The following is a 21,758-nucleotide window of genomic DNA, read 5'->3' on the forward strand; positions in this document are numbered from 1 at the left end:
CACTATAATTATTTGAACTTTGTTTACCTTTACTAATCTAATAACTAAATAAATCATATTTCCTAAAGGCATTTTATGTAATTATTGGGTGGTAGCTATGGAAAGATTCAATGCCTTGGTGTCCTGAGGAATGGTTTGAATGAAAACAACATTAGGGTGCATTCATATTGCATGTTAAACATTGATGCAAAATTAATTTTGTTTCACACTAATGCTCAATTATCACTGCAAACCCAAAATCAGGGAGTGCCCTGATTCTCAAGCTAAGCAGAGTAAAACTACTTGGAGGGGTTATCTCACACCACTTCAGTCTGACACAAGATGGAGTGTAAATCCACTATTGTGACATACCTGGTTTGCTAAGTGCTTAGATGTTCATGTTAGATCACCGGAACATTTTCTAAATCTACCTGATATTAATTGAAATAAGGAGCTCACTATGTGAATGTATCCATGATAGACAAAATTGTCTCCTAAACATTCTATTTGAAAGCTATAGTTCCAGCCTGTTAGGGGCCAAACAATGGACTTAAGAGTTCGGCCTCGCTGGAATCAAAACTGGTTAGAAGTTGCAGTCCAGTCCCAGCGGGATAGCTACAATGTAAGTGCACCCTTATATATCGATTGATGCTAACAAACCTGCCAAGTGGATAACTTAGCCACTGTTATTTTTCCAATATGTTTCTCTTGCAGACATTCTTTGCTGGCCGATTTATAAGTGTCAACGAACATATCTAACATCTAAATAACTGAATATACACAACGTTACAAGCATCACGCTGAAGATATATGTGAAAACAGCAGAATGGACGACAATTTTTAAAACATCACACTGATTACTATTTTATAAGCCTGGTCCCGTGAACGACGAGGCTATGTCTATCGGTTCAGAAGCGTGCAGGACAGAGCAAATAAATTGGTCGTTTGGTCTTACCCAACCTGTGCTTTTTTTCCTATGAGACTTTCGAAATGAACCCAGAAATGACAAACGCATTGATCAAATTGAAATTTAATGATACAGCAATAGTGAGAATATAGCCAGTTAAAAAAAAAACAATTATTTACGCCAGATTATCAGAAAAGATTGAAGTGAATTTGTCAGGATTCTATGAAATTCGAAGCATTGTAATATAATGTGAGGTAGGCAATGAAAGACGTCTCTCCACCCTCGGTATAAAAAGAAATAAACATTATTATTTTAGGACAATTACAACCATGGGAATGTCAGGCAATGTTTGATTGGCGTTTAAAAAACCCTGTACAACTCAAATATTATTATTTTTAAAAATATTAGAAATATCACAAAGTTCAGAGTGCATACAAAGATCTATACATTATCTTTTTTATACTTAATGTAATTGTTAACTTCTCCATTTTTTGCACATTAAAGTCTCGTTTAAATACACAAATATGTACAACACGACATATGAACAACAGTGCATCAAAGCTAATGTGCATTTTTTATACATACGGTCCGAGGGGGGGTGGGTGGTGGGGGCTCGATTATTACCCCGCCTCCCAACTGCGGGATCGTGCAATCCGGGCAATTTACAGTTGCAACGTGGGTCCCCTGGGGGTTACCAAGCAAGTGGTGGTTCGACTGAGCAAAGCTTTACTAATGGACAGAAGTGCACTTGTTTTTTTTTTAATCCTAATTCAAGCAAAGCAAGGCTCTCCAAATGTTTTCCCATTGCGATCGCCGGCGGAAGGTAACTATTTGTACAAGAGTTTGCTTGTTGCCAACCTCAGTTTGTAAATACTGTATTGTCGAAAGCTGGTGAAGTGCCACCGATCCCATTGTATTGTTGTCTCTTTATCACGGAGTTTGGTCATTTCTAGGTTGTGTTTTCCCCCACCACCACCCCCCTCGCAGTTTTTAATCACACCAGGCATCTTAAATTCCACCATAGATGTAATTACAATCTGCAACAATTCCTTTTTGGCCGTCGGCTCTTTCTGGCTGGTAATCTTGTCGGAATGTCAGAAGAAAAAGGGAATAACCCTCTTTAAACAAGAAACCTGGGGGACCGGAGTCATTCTCTCCTTTCATTAGCTCGCGCTTTGTGTGTGTGTGTGTGTGTGTTTGGTAAATTACCTGCACCTTTAAAGAGGCAATCGAGATCAACAGATAATTGCGGCGAAAAGGGAACGGAGACTTTCTTCCAGCTTTGCCTTCTGCTCGCAGGTCCCATTACTCTCCGCATGCCAGCCCATGAAAGGAGCTGGGCCCTAATGCCTTCCCCTAATCTAAATTGGTTCAGTTTGAACAGGTGCCACCCTGTGTACACTGCGATAATCATCGGAGACTGACCCGAACATAATCCTCCTTCCACCTGTACTCGACCCAGCCATGACTGTAATAATCGAATGGTGGGGTTGGGAGTGGGGGTGGGGGTGGGGGGGGGGGGGGGGTGAAGAAGGTGCATGTGCCTTTTCCCAGCTTTTGAATCGCAGATCTAAAATCTGCTGATGGAGCAATCCCATGGACACGAGTCTGAGATTCGTCAATGGATGACCATTCAACCACAATAACTTGCATTTCTGTCATTCACTAAAAGGGTTTCGCACATTGACGGGGAGGGTAAATGGGAAAATGCCTATCTATACCGACTCTGCAAGGCATCACTAAACTTCCCATTGAATGAATGAAAATGCTTGCAAGTTTAATCCAGGAGGATTTTCTCCTGAGGATAGCCGTGTCTCCAATTTCTGTGTCAGGCGTCATCGTGTCGTGAATAACTGTTTTGCACCTATTTGAAGGACGTTTATTCTCTCCCCTCCTCTGTATGAACGAAAACCCATAGTTATTTAACCCCCTCATTGCTTGTAATATGACACCTTATAGTGTGTGAGATATCTGGCTGCATAGGGGTAGATATCGCCTTACAGGTCACTGCAGGTAGTGTATTAAAATATCGATGTCATATCCTTTAAATGACTGGTATATGAATAAATTACAGAGAACATTCTAGAGTTTTTTTTTCTCTCTCTCCCCTTTTCTCTCTCTCTCTCTCTTCCCCCTGATGTTTTATTCGTGGGGACTGATGTGAGAACCGCAGCTATTTGAGTACATTTTTAAACAGCGTGTCTGGTCCTCCAAGCGACCAGCCCCCCCGTGGTGTCGCCAAATTTACACACGGTAGGCTCACTACCTCCGAAATGAGGGGCAATTTGCTACCTGCACCCGCAGGATTCCACCACCATGTCCTCGTATTGTTTATAGACAACATTATTGCCTGCATCGATGTACAAAATGCTGATCGGACTCAATTTGGTGGGAACGCAACAGCTGGGAGGGGTGGAATTTGGGTCCATGGAGTTCATGAGGGTTTGGATAATGGCATGGTTCGTGGGTTCTAAGTGGGATCTAAGAGGGAAGTCACATACTCCCTCACAATGATAGGCTTCATAGTCCAGGGGAGCAATTATCCAGTCATCCCAACCAAGCTCTTTGAAGTTCACATGCAGGGGCTTTTTACTGCAGCGGGGCTTGGACTTCTTGCCATGTCTCTTCCCGTGGCGATTTGAGAAGGCCGTGCCCCTCTTCCTCCTGGCTTTGAATTGACGTCTGCCTTCCTCGTCGGAATCCTCGGATGACTTGATTTTTTCTTTCATCTCGCTGAAGAGATTTTCTCTTTTCTGAGTTCTAGTGAAAACCACGAGCAGAGCTCTTTCTTGAGGCTCCCTCCCTTTCCGACCAAATCCGACTTGTCTCAGATCAATATCGCGCTCGCTTGTCCTTGAGGTCACTTTAAATTCAAAACACGGCTGTGCAGAGCGCAGGAGCTTCAAAATGTCCCAGACATCAAAAACTTCCCATCCTCGTGCATTCGAATGGTAAATATCAAGCGTTCTGGAGTGCAGTAATTTGGGTGGTTGTCCCTCGGTCAAACAGGAGTACAGTTTGAGGTCGTACAGGCCCGACAGTGTATTTCGAAATTCCTCTGGCGTTTTTCTCAGTAACCTCAATTCAGCCCCGACTAATTGCTCTTTGTCCGACAAAGTTGCTACATCAAACAAATATTTTTGCCGCCTTAAATGTGAATGCAAGAGGTCGTCTGTAAAAGAAAAAGTGCAAACAGACATTAAAAGGTAGGATATAAATGAGGGTCATTATTTGGAAATCGCTCAGGGCCAACAAGGATTTCTTTCTATATACGCTCTATTTCTAGGGTGACTAGAGAGAGACTAGTCTAATAATTTAAATAGGTGCGACTGCCATGCTACAGAAATAAGTTGAAATCTTCACTTATATAAGCATAAAGAAACATAACTGGCCGGCTCAGCTGATTTAGAAAACTTGGTTCTCGCTGTACTGAAGGGTCTCCCCGAGCCTTTCAGTTTTTAGGTACAGCACACATTGAGCTCGACAAAACAACCCTTTTACCTGAGACGGTTAACAACTTGAGCTGTCAATAAAAGGAAAAGCTTGCTATTGTACAGTCACCAGACAAGTGCAGGGGTGACTATCGCCTCGTTGCGCCAGTTATTTCAAAGGAAGTCCGCTTCGAGATTTGAACATACGCTGCCCCCCAATGCTGCTTGTGCTAATTAAACAGATAGGAATCACTGGCATTGAACTCGGCAGGTCAAGTTTTTAACTTCACATAACTACATGCAAATACGATTTACAGAAGCTGCACATTGTTACTGGCTCGAATCCGCCTTGTACGTTCTTTGCAAAACAATATTATAGTACAAACTCGTGACCTGTGTGATAAAGATTGCCATTTTAAATTCGGATTCATGGTGGTTGCTTTTAGCAGAACCATTATAAATTATTAGGAGCCACGTTGAGACAGGTTGAAACTAAAAATAACGCCCCCGGGACTTGCCCCAAACTCACAATAAAACTTCCACATGACAACAGGCTATGAAAGTAGAACCTAACTACTGTTTTGATTTAAAGAGACATGCTTAAAGTTCCGGTGTCATGATTTCGCGAGCTCCTGCCTTATAACATGAAAGCTGTTTTTTTTGGGGGGGTGGAGGGGGGTGGGGGGGGGAGTAATACTGCAGTTACCAATCTGCGTATCAACATTTCAGCCGATTGAATAGAAATGTAACAACCCAGCGTGTTTAAACTTCCCGTGCCCTATCCCGGTAGAATTTTAGGGACTCGGATTTAGATGCATTTTTTTATATTTCGGAGACTGTGTGCTTTGTCGAATAGGCCATTAAGAATTTATTTGGTAGTCTACCACAGAAATTGCAATAAATCCTTGTCCAAATAATCTGCTGAGAAAATTATTAAAACACCTAACTTGTCTTTTCCTCCAACACATACTCGTTTTGTATTATCTATATTGCTAAGAGCAGTGGAGCTGATCATGGTTGACGCTTTAAATTGTCTTGCAAACATAAGCAGTAAATGTACAATCAACTATATCTAATATATATGGTTCAATAAACCTTCGTTATATGTCAGCATTTGCCTTATATTTTAGCGAGGATATCAATCTCATCAATATATGGGAATTTATCCACGAAGTGTTTAATATCCATTGCAGATGTGTATGCTAAACAGCCACAACTCCCCAGAGAAATCACTGCATAACCCCTAGTAGTCGGAAATACCAAGTAATCGCTCAGTTGGCTGCATTTGGGATGATCGAGTTAATCGGTGTACAGCAAGCAAAAAATGTTTGGCCTGCAATATGCAAAATTTCAATGAATGGTGGTGTTAAGTCCATTTCGGTGTGTGTCTGTGTGTGTGTCTGTGTCTTCATTGTTGGTGGAGGGAGGGGGTGTGTCGGTGTGGGGAGAGGAAAGCCATTAACTGCAAGTTAGAATCAGAACATCTACAGTTCTTTATGATACAGATTAATGTTGAAAATCAAAGCATGTGCATTCAAATAATCAAACATTTCAGTTTTGCACTACATTTGAAACTACCTGGAATCTTTCCCGGATGTGCAGATGTTTATGAAGGGTAGTTTTGGGGTGCACTCCATTATCTTAGTTATCACACAACAACAGAATGGTTACACGGAAATGTCTTTCCTTCAAAAATATGCAACTTTTTTTTAACATAAAAATTCTCGTTGCCGAATTTCGAGGTTTTATCCACAATTTGTGGTTTATCTTTTACTAGAATTCACGAAAGTGAAAGACTGAGTCATATGTGTATTCAACTTAGATGATACAGTCATTTTACCAGCCCCATGCCTTTGTCCAAACACTGATCCCAGCTGCAGGTGGATTCATTCCGACCACAGACATTTCTAATAAAATGTAGAAAACTGAAAGAATTATTATTGATAGTGCACTCGTGTATCATACTAGGGAATTGTCTGTGAGCTTTCCTTTCCAGAAAAGAATTAAACTATACCACACAGGCCGAACTCTGCCAATTTGAACAGATTTGAAACAGATGAGTAATCCTATGCTCTTGTCTCCAATGTATACACTTTGATTAGGAGTGCATTTTAACATTCTCTTCACTTACGACCCGTGCCTGTGCGTGTAATCGTTAACCATTGTGAACCTGCAATTTAATTTAAAGAACTGGAGTAGCCAAAATCAGCCTAGACAGCCTGATATTGTAATATCGTCGTTTTACTTTCATATGGATCCAACTCCTTGCTATGTTGGGATGGTTTAAAATCAACGCTCTTTTAAACACAACAATTACCTATACAATATACAATATATGTAACGGGCAAATAGCACCAGCCTACGGTGTTGTAGCGCCTGAAGGACATTTCTGCCCAGCTGATTTCCCTTATACTGTTTTGTCTCTCCCCCTCACTCCTCAAGGTTTCAGAGCCGTGATCATTTCCTAATGAAGTTTTCCTTAATGAACAGGTTGGGCTGCCTAACGTGTTGATTCGATTGTACGGCCTACCCGTGAGTGTGCATAAATCGGGCAATCCAGTTCATTCCTTCACTACATCAATTTTGTCACGTAGCGGAAATAAACCCTAACTTTTTAAAAAGAGAATAAAGCTCTCCTGGAATGTTACGGTCATGTTATAATATGAACAAACGTTTACAATCATGCTGACAGGGCACCACGCAGGGTCTGTAGGGCATGGGAGAATGTGGTATTGCTTGACATGCCCAAGGATTAAATCTTCCGTTAAACCTGGGCGCTGTACCATGGTTAAAGTGTCTTGTGTATATCTGCAGAAAGACAGTAAAGTCTGAAGATGGCGTTCATAGAGAAAGCTCTACCTGGGTTCTGTGGAGTCCCTCCGCTACCTCCACCCCCCACCCCTGCCACCACCCCCGCAAGCAGCAACTTTTATAGGAGTGTTGTCACCGCCCTCCCGCCAAATTTATTTGAAACCGGTTTGAATCGGGAGAAAGACTTCCTAAGGAATAGACCTGAGGAGGGTGGAAACGTGGCTGTTGTGGCGAGCCCCTGGATGTTTATATATTTTAAACAGGGGCCTCTTTTTTTGGTCCAATTTATTCACAACAGAAGGTCTTAAAATTTATCAATTCAAAACCTGAAGAAAGATAGGACACCTTCAATTCAAAACGACAAGCGATTGAGAGATGCATACTGGTTGGCTGGGATTTTGTCGTTTTTATATATTTTTAAGTATTATCCCTGTTCCAGAAAGGGGTAGTTTTTTAAAGTAAGTATTATGTAAAATGCTTCCTACACGTACATGTTAGGTTGATCACAAATATTCCTGCAACTCAAGACACACGGAGAATTCGCAAAAACCCACAGAAGACATGGCGACTGCATTCAGGATTTTTTAAATATACAGATTTAAGCATTGACGAATTGTTTGGAACGCTCTTACCATGGCTGGAAATTCGGTTCGGGCAGTGTTTTTGCACCATACACATTTATAGCTTAAATATTGGTCCAGACACAGCCAGGCGAACGACTAATGTCAAACGTGCCATATTACCATGTCATGGAAGAATGAGTGCCGAGCCTGCTGCCACCCTCTTCACTCGCTTACTACTGCATTTAATCCCATCCACAAACTTTGAATAAGATGACAAAGCGGTGGAGACAAGTGCTCCGTATTCCAATCTGCTGCTCACGATCTTATCTGCCCTTCGTTTGTGGTGTTTTGAAGAGAGCAAAAACAGAATTAAAATCCCAAATTAGTCTACTTAAACATAAATACAGGGGGCAAGACGCACCGCACTGGCCTTTGTCGAGTTCATTTGCTACTACGGTATTGGACTTAAGGATAAGATTTACTTTCAAATCATGAAGAGTAGTCAATTGCCTGAAAATGTGCTTTTCACTACATCTAAATTAACAGTGATACTAAAAAATATTTTTGGTCCTATTTATTGCCCTGTCCACTTGCTTCGTTCTTTATATATACTTGTTATCGTTTCTTCCCACAAGCCTGCCAGTTACCAATCAGTTTTCCTCACTATATCTCATGCTATCCCTATGTCTGCAACATTTCGTTTCATTGTAGATGCACATAATTGCGCTTAGTACAACATATCGCGCTGAAATGGTTTCTCTTCTTGAGATTGGCTCTGGCCTCTATTATTGTACATCCAGTACGGAAGCGGACTAATTTAAAACAGAAACCAATTTGCACTGTGCCAACATCGATTCTGGTCCCGGAGTGTCAAAAGAATGAATGGTGCTAACAAACAACAGAATGAGCAAAGATTTAGTTCTTACAGCCAATCAGACAGGAAAACTTCTTTTACACAAAAAATATGTGTGTTGAACCTGCGTAAACACGGAAGGCGTTTATGAAGCTTGGAATTGGAATAATTTGACTTAAGACTGCCAGGTTACTCATTCGCTTTGAAACATCGGAAATGGCTTCAACGAGATTCATATGACTATCCCTTGTTCCAAACTGATAAAGACCGTAAAAGAAATGCAGTTAAAATTATACACAGTCAATGTGAGTTTGAAAGGAAAGCGACCTCGAAAAGAGTCACCAATTAATCTTTCGTCGAGCATTAATTTTCTTCCGTTTAACCCAATTATGTATCAGCAGCGTTTCCATAAAACACACATCTTAAATATTTACACAATGCACGTTAAGGGCCTTTCTTACCTCAGCTTCACGTTTCGACTTGGTCAGAGAACGTGTTCCTCTGCCGATCCCACTAATCGTTTTGATATCCCCTCTCCCTTCACTTTCCCTGAACACTGTGTAATATTAAACTTAGATTGGAACCTTCTGTTTGGGCAGTTCCTTTAAGCGTCTGTTCCACATTAGTGTTTTTATATGGCTCTCAAACAAATCGAATACAAGGTCACCAAATAATTAACAGTTTCCAATTCCCTCTTCATCCATTAAAATACTTCCCTACTTATATTTCATTTCCCCTACGTCTTAAAGCTGGTAAAGACAACAGTCTCTGCGTTCATTCAGTTAGACCCAATCCTAGGTAGCTGTTTAGACAGAGAGCTTCGCTCTTGCGGTTAAAACACAATGTCACTAATCGTTCCTAATCGTTAAAGTGAAAAAGTATCCGATTTTCCAGGTTTTTGTCGTTTCCCAGCCTCGTATTAAAACCGGCTTTACTGTCTGTCACACTGGAAATGAAACCTGGAGCAAATAAAGGATTCTAAATCCAACTAATGATGTCTTTAACCTCAAGCAGGCAGATGTGGCTCTCTAAAGCAAAATCATTATTTCTACTTCAAAAAAATGCAACCGCAGATTCAATTATGTACTATATACACACACTGACACACGGGTAAACAGAATCGTTATCACGCGTGCTTGCAATGAGGCGAGTGAAAACTCATATTTTGCTTTTTAAAAAATCAGCTGCTAGTTAAACCTGTCGTATTTTCTTTAATTCCTTTCCCTAATTGTCATGTTTTACTCTGAAGGCTCTAATGCTGAGGGTCCCGAGGCCAGCGCGTACCATCTGCGTTTTAATGAGTTACTTCATGTGCCAAAAGTAATTTTGCTGCATTCAACTCGTTCTTGTCTGATCTTGCGACCGTAACGAACGATGAAATTCGCATACCTCTCCAGCCTGTGCTTTGCTGTCTGTTTTTTTTTAATGCCCTCTAGTCTATTAACCTGTTTTCTATGACTCTATAACTGGTGGTGGGAGTTCTGGGTTAGAACAAAAGCGGTCGGTTACAAGCTGTACTGAAAGTGCTGTTTTTCTCAAAGAAATTGGTCCATTGCTTAAAAAAAAAGTCTGCTAAGTTCTAGGGAGCAGCGGAATTCACATCCAGCAATTAATGCCCAGCAAAGTAGCGATCACGGAGGGTGGTGGGTAGTAAAAGAAATAACCACTTCAAGGGGAACGGAAGTTCTGTTGAGTTTTGGTGATGTGCCATTGGCTGGGCCAGTTCATTATGAGAGAACAGACAATATTTGATATGTTGTGACATGAACACTCAATTAGATCATTGAGTTCAAATACTCAAATCACTGTCTTTATGCTAAGCAACCCTCGGAAGGTCCAGCGCAGGGTCACAGCGGTGACACATTAAATCACATCAGCGAGGAGACTGAGGCTGTCGCTCCAGCCACTGGCTCTGTTCACACAAAGCAGGCCCGAGCCGGGAAACTGTCACCAAGTTAGACCCTGGTCGGCACTAAAACGACAAATTTACTTCCTGCGTTTGAAGGAGTCGATTCAGGAGGTATTGCATTTATGGTGCTAAAGGAATTTAGTATAAATAAACCTCATATTTTATAAAGCTAATTACTGGCTAGAATTATGAAAAAGCTGTCGGGTCTGACCAGGTTTATAATTGGTTTACAGTTAATGGCACATTTCTCAATATTGTCAGACCCACACACCTCCTGTAACAGTGCAGGCAGCCGCGCAAGTTTATTCCCCTCGGAACTAGTTCACTTAGTGTATGTTTTTGAGCCGAAGTTGACGGTTTACTTGACGTTAACCTTTCAGCAACGATTTTTTTTTGTGAAAACTAACCGCACAGGCTAAAGTAAGACAATCCTGGTTTGACCCATCGGCCCCCACAGTTCTGCCCATATTTTAAAAATTGCAATCTTAAGATTTGCTTTCTGAGTTCGCCTCCCAAAATCAAGATTCCGATCAGGTTTCAATCTTGCTCTGTCAGTAACACCCCAAATGTCGCTCTATATTTCTGGTCCAGATTCTCTTCGAGCCGACTGTGAGTGTTCTGCGGCGCACTATTCTGGTGACTCCGTGTCATTTCCTGCTCATTGCGAAGCTACCACATTAGATTCTGTCGCACTCGCCACTTTCGCAATCACACAACACGGATAGAGCATTATTTCTAAAAAAAAAATAAAGTCGCCATTTACTTGAGCTGCTCAGGGATGTTTGAAAGGAATGTTTATAGAGCTTCAATAAAACCGGTCTTCTTAAACCCTCATAAATATGTGTCGTGATCCATTCACTTCTCAAGGTGGCTTCAGACTTCCGCTCAGGTGCTCAAATAGATTAGCACGTATTTCATTTCAAATCATATGTTATCCCAGAATGCTTACCGTTATTCCTGGGCACATTTTTCTCTTATTGCGAAACAAGTTGGGTAACCTGACCGCACAGGTATGCTCTCCGCCAGTTAACAACTTATGAATGGAGCTGCAGTCTAAACCACATTGGAAATCTTCAGGGCCATGTGCCTATTCCCCCCCCCCCCCCTCCTACCCCCGCCCAAGGCAGGGACACAAAATTAAAGATCACCATGAAATAAATTAAGGTGATTTACATCATCCCTTTTCAGCGACCAATCAATCCCGCTGATTTCAATGAAGGCTGTGAGGCTATCCGCGCTTTGTAGCCGTTTAACACCAAACATCAGACAGGTTATTGTAAAGGAGGTTCACGGATAACAGGGCAAGGCCAGAATTTACAACAGTCATTAAGACCTAACATCAATTAGCATGTTATTAGTCACAAGTAAACGTCAACTTCGGCTCAAAAACATACCTTGATTGAACTAGTTCCGAGGGGAATAAACTTGCGCGGCTGCCTGCACTGTTACAGGAGGTGTGGGTCTGACAATATTGAGAAAAATGCCATTAACTATAATCCGATTACAAGCCTGGTCAAACGCGACAGTTTTTTCATAACTATATCCAGTAATAGCTTTATACAATATTAGGTTTATTTTTACTTACTTTAAGCTTAATACTTGTTGAATCGTCTCTGTAGCTGTTCCTTTCATTTCCCCTAACAGGTCAATGTACAGATTTCAGTTTTAACGAAAACTGAGATCAAGGTGATAGTTCGGCCTCCCATAATGGATTTAGTTATTTTGAATCAACCTGTTTGTTTTATTCATTTGCCAAAAATTTACTGAATGGAGCAATAAGCGCTGAGATGTATATCAGCTTATACAGTACAGTACAACTGATGGCAGTACAGGTACAACTGATAACGCAACTTTACTGATAAGTGGGTCTAGCAAGTGTTTGTGTTGAGCTGCTTTGAGCCCTGTTTGTTTTAAGGATGGGCTTTTAAGTATTTTTTAAAATATTTTAAAATCAGACTAAGCCAAAGGACCCCACATTATCTTAAACTAAACTATGACGTTTATCTGGGGACTTATATTATAACGCTGCTTGTTAAAACGGCACCGTACGTAAGTAAGTGTCCCTATTGTTTCTGAAATAACACCACCACCCCCAAAAAAAACTTCATAGCATTCTTGCCCTCAGATTTAATTTTTGCAAAGGTAAAACCCCAAGAAATTGGCAGCAGCCGCTCTCTTTCCTGGTTAGCAAGCAGTACCAGATGCCAGATGTTCATAGCCCGTTGCAACAAACTGGCACAGATTGCTGCAGACCGAATCTGCCGTAAAACAAAACCAAAAGGCACAAATTTTCGATCTGAAAATGTACAAAGAACATCAACGAGGGTCATGACCCGGTATAAGACGATAGCAGGTAAAAAGAAAAGGGAGCTGTGTTCAGGACCAACCTTCTGCTCTGTCCACGAAACTTGTGATCGTGTTGGCAGACTTTGTTGCGCGGAAGAGACTGGCGTTTATTCCGAGTTTCTCTGCTGCCGAGTAAGTTCTGTATATTGCCATCATGAAGTGGTGAGGGATCACAGTGTCGGTCCGCCGGCCTCTGCCAGCCCGCTGAGCGCTCTCTTTAGTCAGCAGCTTTCGCCCTTTGCCATCCTTGTGTAGCCCCGGGCCGCCGAGCTCTGCCCCGGAGGAGGAGGCACTGGGAGCAGCAGGAGCCAGGGACAGGGCTGCCGGCTCCACGCACTGTAAATCCCACCAGCAACAGGTGACCGAGCAGAGGAACAAGGCAGCGGCTCGGAGCGGATCCATCCCCAGTGGAATTTAAACCGCTCCGCTCGGGCTCTCAGATCGCTTCAACTCGATTTGCAAATCAGGGTGAAAAAAAAAATACCTCAGGACGCGTCGCCTGAGAGCTGCGCTCTCTCTCTCTCTCCCTCTCTCTCTCTTTCTCTCCCTCCCGCCCGCCCGGCCGCCCGCCCGCCAGCCACCCACTGGCCCTGACACTCCGCCGAGCCGCCCACTCACGCACCGCCCGGCCCAAGCCGCACGCTCATTGGTGGAGTGGCTGCGCGGGCCGAGCGCTGCCCTCCCCCCCGCTCCCCCCCACCCCCCTCCCCGCCAGCAGGGGGCGGGGAAAAGCCCTGGGGGCTGCTCACGGGGCTGGAGTTCCCTAGCCTCATTCCCTCACCGAGAGGGAGTAATCAGAGCACTTCAGTCTCCAACCCCACCCTCAATCCACCGCCCACCCTCAACACTCACCAACTCCCAAGAACACAACCCCGTGCCCATTCTCGTTAACAATGTCAGTAACAATTTCTGCCCTCTCAGTGTAAAAGAAGAATGCACTAGTCAAGATGGGTTGAAAGCGCACTCACAGAATAGACAGCACGAAATCAAGTTCAAATTATGAATTTTCCATACAACATTTCACAGATCTTTTATGCTGTAAAATATGAATTTATTATAAAATGCTCCATGGACGAATAGCAAACATGACAGATAAGTACTAGCAGTCTTATGCTGAAAGCATGGTCATTTATTTATTTATTTAGTTCTTTATTCCCGACATGAGATGTTCCCTCTAATGAGCACATGAAATGATACATGGTTAGTGTTACACACAGGTGCATTACTAGGACATGATTTCGAATTTTAAGTTTAAAGACGAATATCAAAATAACTTTATATCCTATCAGTGCAAGAACATTCTATAAGTTTGTGGACAAATAATATAATGCTAGAAAATCAAACATAAATGCAGTCTATAAGCGGCAAGCGTTTTTTGCGAAATGAAGTATGATTTGCAGTCACTAATAGCTTACAATAATGAACAGTAAATACACTTCAAACTGTTTTATAGATTGCATATCTAAGCTAGCTTCATTGTTCTGGAAGGTTTCTAATTTGGTGCAAATGTAAATTACGAAGAAAAAGCAGCAGTTATTAGTGGCAGTAGGAAGGCTCGCACACTAAATTATTCAAGCTTTCCCTCTAACACTGCCCAGCTGACCACTGCACACTCAATGCTATGATTCAATTATAGGTTGTTGCGTGTATAGGTAAAGTTGACAATGCCTAAAACATTAAACGATTCCCCCATCTGGTGGCAGTACTAAGCAGTAGTACATCACATACTGTAACTGAATACAATGAAATGCCATAGCCCGATCCTGCATTTCAAATTCGACTCTGGTGCTCATTTAATATCTGAATCCACTGAATTAACATTGAAATGAATGGTTACTTTATTTATTGTTGTAAATTTATGTTTTAACTAATTTCAATTGATCCCCACACTCGTTAACGTAACGGTCGCAGACTGCTGCAACTCATCCATAAACACGATACTTACTCTTTTAGAAATAATAGTTTAGATAATTATTACAGTCTACTTAGCGATCTACTAAAGAGTAGACCCATTGCTTATGATCTAATCTTTTAACTTATGGCATTAGATTTCCATTTTGCTATGCTGTTTAGCATAAATTACTGGATAATTCAATCAAATTTGAAGAAAGCGGCCCAAATGATCGGCAATAGGTTGTATCTGTTCACTAATTTTGGCGGAAACAGCAAATGTGCTTTACACATGCCTTCCATGAAAATTAGCAAGCAGGCGAAACAGTAGAATAAACATAGAAGATGGTGAAAATCAGGTACTCGGGCGATGAGGCAACATTAGTGAATAAAGAAATGATAGTGATATTAAGGAAAATATAGCCACTGCTTCCTAAAATTCCTTTAGAAAAAAAAGTGCTTGTTTCTTAATCAAAATTAAAGCCACTAAAGTAAATTTCAGGAACTTCTGTTTTTGAATACAATTCCATTTATGATAGAAAAAGCAGTCGATCATGATATAGCAGCAATAATGATCCTTTAATACGTCCAGTATTTTATTCATGTGGTTTTGGAGTATGCAAATATAGGAGAAATTGGCTGGAGAACAGCTGGGAGCATTCCAAAGGCATTGTATATATTCAGACTAAACAGAGAAAGTGCTGACTTTCCTCGACAAGAATGGGTCGAAGCCCGGCACAGATAAAGGCAATCATTTTGACACTGGGAAGAGTTCTGGCATCATAGTATGGTTAAACGTTTTTGATATATTGTTATATTTTGACTTGGATTTTTTATGATGTATGTTTCAGCACAATAAAAGTGCAGTACTAGATCAACAAGCATTTGATGTAAATTGGTCATTTCTTGTTATTCTACTAGTTAAATGGGTAGGTTTTATTGTTGCTGCTTAATTTATTCATCTGCAGTAAATGTCTATCACTTGTGTATATGATGCCATAATGCGGCAATCAGATTTTCAGTAACTGGTTAACTTCAAATTGTCAAGAACTAATGTGAATGGGAATGCTGCTTGGATATGGCACCAGAGTTTGCAATATTTGTATAGCCCTTTCATATTTCAGCAACACCTTTTAGACTGAGTGCTGTAATATTGAAATGATAAGCACTGAAAAACCAACCAGTGCAAATAAGCTTCCTGCATGCCAAAGTGCTATGCAATGAACTAACCTTTTTTTAAATAACTAGCCTTTATTTTTTAAAAAAACAAGCTATCTTGCCATTGTGGATAGTGAAGAAGCATCCCACTATCAATATATCAGTATATGTGTCATCTGCAGAATTTCTATTTGAAATTGTAAATTTAAAGTGTAAAATGTATCTAAAATAGGAGGAAGTGAAGTAGAATGTGAATGGGAGAAATCAGATCAAAAATCGGCAAGACAGCAAAGATCTATAAAAATTAAAGTTAGTGATCAGGCTAGAATACTTTAGGTTGCCAAAAAAAGATGGGAGGCTGTCTATGAGTTCGCATTGAGCTTGGTTTGGACAGTGTAGCAGGTCAAAAATGGAATGTTAGATTGAGAATGTGAGGGTACATGAAGTATCAAAGAAAAGAGAAGCCATGCTAATAGATAAAACAGAGATGACTGCAAAGCTGTCTTCCAGTCTGCACTTGATCTTCCTGATGCATGGCATATTGCATCATGAACAACGTATTAGGTTGGAAGGAATAAATGTTAATCACTGTCCCATACAGAAATTATTTGAGTCTTGGACAGTTGTCTGCAAAGAAATGAATGGATAGGTGTTGCAGCTGCAATAGCTGGATGAGAGAGCCTGGGAGGAACAGTGGTAGGAAGGGGGTGGGAGCGAAAGAAAAGTGAACAAGGATGTTGTGGAAGGAATCTGTTCACAGATTATTAACTTCATTAGCTGCTTCTTTGTAGTAACATTCAGAAAATTTGATCTGCAGCCTTTACCTGTCATTCACCCACCCTTTGTTTTTAATAGGGCTTGACTGCCTTCATTTTTCTGACTTTAGAAAGAGCCTCTATTAAACTGTTAACTTGTCTTTTTCTTTACAGATGCTATTGAACTTATTGTTCATTTCCAGCATTTTTCAGGGTCAGCCTAGAAATATAATCAAGCTCAGATTTCTATCTCCAACTAACAACTACAATACGCACAATATTACTGAAAGGAAACCTGCAAGATGAGTACTAAATGAGTACTAAAATCACATAAAGCCTTTAAAAAATCCATCCTCAAAAGTAGGGAGACGAATCTTCTACTGCTAATAGTATGTCTACCCATCTCTCCATAAATGTAAACATGCAACTCAACCTCAAAATACATGTGATTGCATTTTATGAGAATTAATTCAAAACTTCCTCTCACTGGAGGCAGAAGTTCATTTCTTTCAGAATCAGGTAATTGAATTTGCTCTGAATTGTGACTGCTGAAACAGAAGTAATGAAATTGCTTTCAGAATTCATATAGATTGAATTTCACAGAGTAATTGTGAACTATGTTATAAATAATATTTTTACAATTTGGGAGTTCTGAATGAATTACAGAACCAATTCATTGATCAGCTATAAAATACTTTCTGGACATGGATCACATCCCCATAATTAACTGGTGATGATTCCTGTTGCTTTTAAAGTTGCGTGGAACAGCCATTGATTTAGTAGTTAGTATAATCACTTTTTTTTAAAAACTCTTGCCTCGCAGTACAGACTATACCTCATTTCTAGCCCACAGAATGAATCTATGCATCGCCTCTTGGCTTCTATAAATGTCTGCTTGATACCTCAAAATCTTCTCCATTAAGTTCACTGATGACAAGTCAGCTATAGGAAGATTGGCACTCCCTAATTTGACCATGATGTTCCAGAGCTCTACACAATATCCTCAGTAATTATTTTAACAAAACTGAGGTTTAAAAATAGAATTCTTTCACAAGTGTTTTGCTATTTTTGGAGAGATAGGAATGGTCATAGAAATGCTTAGGATGTATGAATGGCCCGTTAGAATTTTACACCTATATCCCCACACCATCCTTTCAAAATAATTGGTAAAAACTAGAATTTTGACCCCCAATAAGCTACAATTCAGCCAATCAACTTGGCCTGGGCTGTATCATACAGTTAAAATAATTAGTCATACTCAGCAGGTTTGCAGTGAAAAATGCAGTAATATCACACACATCAATTCCTCCTTGTTGACTTATTTATAACACATTACCAGTTTCTGGAACACAAACTAATACATTTGCTGACTTTCTGTTTAACATTGGGTAATTGACCCTCTTCTTGGGAAACTAAAGACTCATGAATCTTTCAAAAATAATGGTAATACCAGTAAATCCTTTCTATATGCAATGTTACAACCTCCTTGTTATGAATGAATGGAGATTACACCTAGTCAGTGGGGAACGCTATATCAACTAAAAGAAACACAACAATGAATGCACTTGCTCCCTCCCCAGAGTGGAAATCCATTCCACTGCCAAAATGTCAAGCTATTATTTTCTAAAATTAGTCCCAAGTTTACTTTTAGTGCACATTAGAATTCTATATAGATGGCAGCAAAAGATAAATTGTTTTGTGTCAAAAGCCATGCAATAATTTTTCTGATATATTTCTCAACTAAGGTATTAAACTTAACTGTTACATAGATTTATTGGAAATAAATGGAATGAGGAAAGAACTTGCACTTAGATAGTGCCTTCATGACCTCAGGATGCCCCCAAAGTATTTTACAGCCAATCAAGCTTTTTTTTGAAGTGAATTGATACAAAAGCAGTATTATAACTTAAGGAGCAGATTCATATTCCAATTAAAAAGAGCATTAATTCTAAGAGTTGTGAAACCATATCTTGGAAAATGTTCATATTACTCAAGGTTGTGTTATAACTCCCTTCTGGCAAATTTATAAACTTACTTTAACACTTTTAATGTTAGCTCTCACATTGATTCCAGCCAAATATTAAAATTTAAAGACCTGGTGAACAGGGCACTTCTGCCTCTGTGCAGAGTGTGATATAGACCTGACAAAGTGGCTCAGACCTGATGGCTGTGCATAGTACTTTAAAGATAATATGTTTGCAGTAATAAAATAGACTAAGACTCAGCCATCTATGAAAAGCTCGAGTACAATTGGATGCAACATTCAACACAATCATTTTTAGGGAGACTTGCTGACTATCTCGATCTTGCCTTGAGGGGAATATAAGGTTTTGCTGTTCTGAAATGCTGTCCTGTAAAGGTTGAATTATATAGCCAAACTTGTGTTACTGCAAAATACTTTCTGTATTACTGCAGCACAAGATTAGCTTACTCAGAAATAAAAGGAGAAAAGTGTCAGCTTGCTACGATAGGAGCATGCTCCATGCATCAGAAGCTATGGATTCATCTCCACTCACGTCTTGAGCATGTCATCTCGCCTGACATGTATGTGCAGTACTGACAAGGTGCTGCATTGTCAGATGTACTATCTTCAGATGAGATGTTAAACTACAGCTCTTTTTACCTATTTGGGTGTTGACAAAAGAGCCCATGACACTTTTTGAGGAAAAAGAAGACGATTTGCCAACTATTAGCATTCAGCCAATACCAGCAGAGCAGATTAACTGGTCATTTCTATTATTGCTATGCATACTCTATTGCTATGCACAAATCAATCACCATGTTTGTGACAAATGAACAGTAACTACATTTCAAAAGCAATTCTTTGACTGTAAAGAGTTTTGGGACAGCCTTAGAATGAGAAAGGCACACAACAAATGCAAGATTTTTCTTCTTTCAGCATAATCAAGATCAGTTTATATTGAACATGAGATTGCTTCATTGATTAACTGAGAGATAGCATAGGTCAATGAGCACAGGAGCAGTTGGTCAATGGGATTTGGTGCAAGTTAGGACATGAGGAGCAGAATTGTAGAGTTATAGAATCATTATGGCACAGAAGGAGGTCCATCAAATCCATACTGGCACACTGTAGAGCAATGTGCCATGAAACTAATATATATTTCATTATATTATTGTTGTTTATTGTAATGTAGGTTTGTGGGTGTGAGTGTAGATGGTTCTGTCTGTGTCATTTAATTGAATTAGAGTCAGGTAGGCTGCAAGCTTGAAGTTATGGAAAGACATTAGGGGTAAAAGACATTTGAAATGCTAATGAGTAAACATGGATGAGGGCTTAGCATATAGGGTGTGAAGGAAATTTGAATTTTTAGATGCGTGAAGGGGCTGTTTAGGTTTCAAAGGGATGATAGGATGTTTACAACTAACAAGATAAGCAAGGCCAAGCAGGCTGTTTATTTTTTCCAAAGGTACTGACCATATTGGCAACATTAAAGATTTTTATATTATGGGAAAAGTAAATTTCCAAAGACATATAGAACAATGGAAATTTACAGATTAAAGAGAGAAAGAAACATATATAAAGAGAATGGAAGGCTATGTTGAGGGGCCATGTAATATTAAAAGGAGTATGTAAAACAGCCTTGGGGAAGTCTCCAGCCACTTTAGCAGAAGCCTGCTGTGTCCAATAACCAAAGGTGGAGGAAAGCCATTGGAATTCCACTATCGAGTGGGTGCTGTGGTAAAATTGCTGGCTTGCTATTTAAATTTAAAACCTATTTTGGACTGTTGCCTTAAAGGGGGATGTGTAGTTGAGAGTCAGGTTAATTAGGAACTTTGGCATATTTCATATTATTAAGCAACTATAATCTTACGTACGTGCTTGAAATCTTTTCTTTTGTTAATAAATGCTTTAATTTAGTTTATGAAATCTCTAAAGGTGTTAGTGAACTCATTACTTCTAAAATCAGTGGACAAATCTTCTCATAATATATACAAATTGCAAAAATGTTGTGAGTGTGGACAAGTTTCCTTGTGGATTTGATCCACCTGGCACACATCACCTGTCACATCATAACAAAATTGGGGCCTCATCCAGGATTTTTGAAATTCCTTGAGTAGCATTGAGTTGCTGAATCTTAAGGCTATGGGTACAAGAAGCACATTGAACTTAGGGGTTGGTATGAGGCATCTTAAAGTGGTGGGACTGCTAAAATAGCTTTATCCATAGCTAAGACTTTTCTGGGAGTAGAAGACATAACTCTGATTGGTTTACAAAAAGTATCTAAGGGCAAGTTAACAGAATTGGTGGATAAGTTTCAGTTGAGATTAACTGTAGGGACAAAAATAGCAGACATAATTGAAGTAATAGCACAGCATTTGAAATTGGAAAGGATACTTGAAACTAATGAGTCACAGCTAGAGGTTGTGAGACTTCAGTTACAAATGAAGAAGCTTGAGCTAGAACAAGCAATGGAAATAAAAAAAAACTGGGATTAGAGGCAGAGGAAAAGGAAAAGGAAAGAGAAAGGGAATTTCAAAGGGAGCAAGCAGAAAGGCAGGGCAGAGAAAGAGGACAGGAAAGGGAATTGGCACTGGAGAAATTAATAAGGGAGGAAAGAGAGAAGAGGGAGAAAGACTATTAGCTTAAAAAGCTGGAGGCTGCAAAAGAGATCTCAGAAGCTGAGGGAAGTTCTGAGGATGAAATTATCTCTTCCAACATTTGAAGAAATGGAGGTAGAGTCATTATTTGTTTCATTTGAGAAGATTGCTAAGCTGATGAAATGGCCACAAGAAATCTGGACAATGCTTTTACAATCTAGGTTGGTACATAGAGCTCATGAAGTTTATGCTTCACTTTCAGAAGAAGTATCGATGGATTCTGATGCAGTAGAAAAGGCTATTTTGAGTGCATATGAGTTGGTCCCTGAGGCGTACAGGCAGAAATTTAGCAATATAAGGAAACAGCCTGGTCAAACATATATTGAGCTTGAGAGAGTAAAACAAAGTAATTTTGACCAGTGGATATGGGTATTAAAGGTAGAGACAATGTATGCAGCTCTTAGAGAAGTAATTCTTTTGGAAGAATTTAAAGATTCGATTCCTTCAGTAGTGAGAACTTATGTGGAGGAACAGAGGGTTAAAATGCCAAGGCAAGTAGCAAAGGTAGCTGATGATTATGAGTTAGTTCATAGAGC

At 40.1% G+C, this 21,758-nt stretch overlaps 1 protein-coding gene across 1 annotated transcript; it reads right to left on the bottom strand.

Moving 5' to 3' along the window:
- Nucleotides 1-894: 894 nt before the first annotated feature.
- On the bottom strand, nucleotides 895-13,313 carry gdf6a (growth differentiation factor 6a). Its single transcript, XM_078539727.1, has 2 exons — nucleotides 12,841-13,313; nucleotides 895-4,058 (listed from the first exon to the last, which is right to left on the bottom strand). Exons 1-2 carry the CDS (start codon nucleotides 13,199-13,201, stop codon nucleotides 3,175-3,177), a joined length of 1,245 nt encoding a protein of 414 aa, XP_078395853.1. The 5' UTR covers nucleotides 13,202-13,313; the 3' UTR covers nucleotides 895-3,174.
- Between the last annotated feature and the right edge of the window lie 8,445 nt (nucleotides 13,314-21,758).

Source organism: Cetorhinus maximus, chromosome 4, assembly GCF_964194155.1.
Source record: "Cetorhinus maximus chromosome 4, sCetMax3.hap1.1, whole genome shotgun sequence".
NCBI classification, from domain to species: Eukaryota; Metazoa; Chordata; class Chondrichthyes; order Lamniformes; family Cetorhinidae; genus Cetorhinus; species Cetorhinus maximus.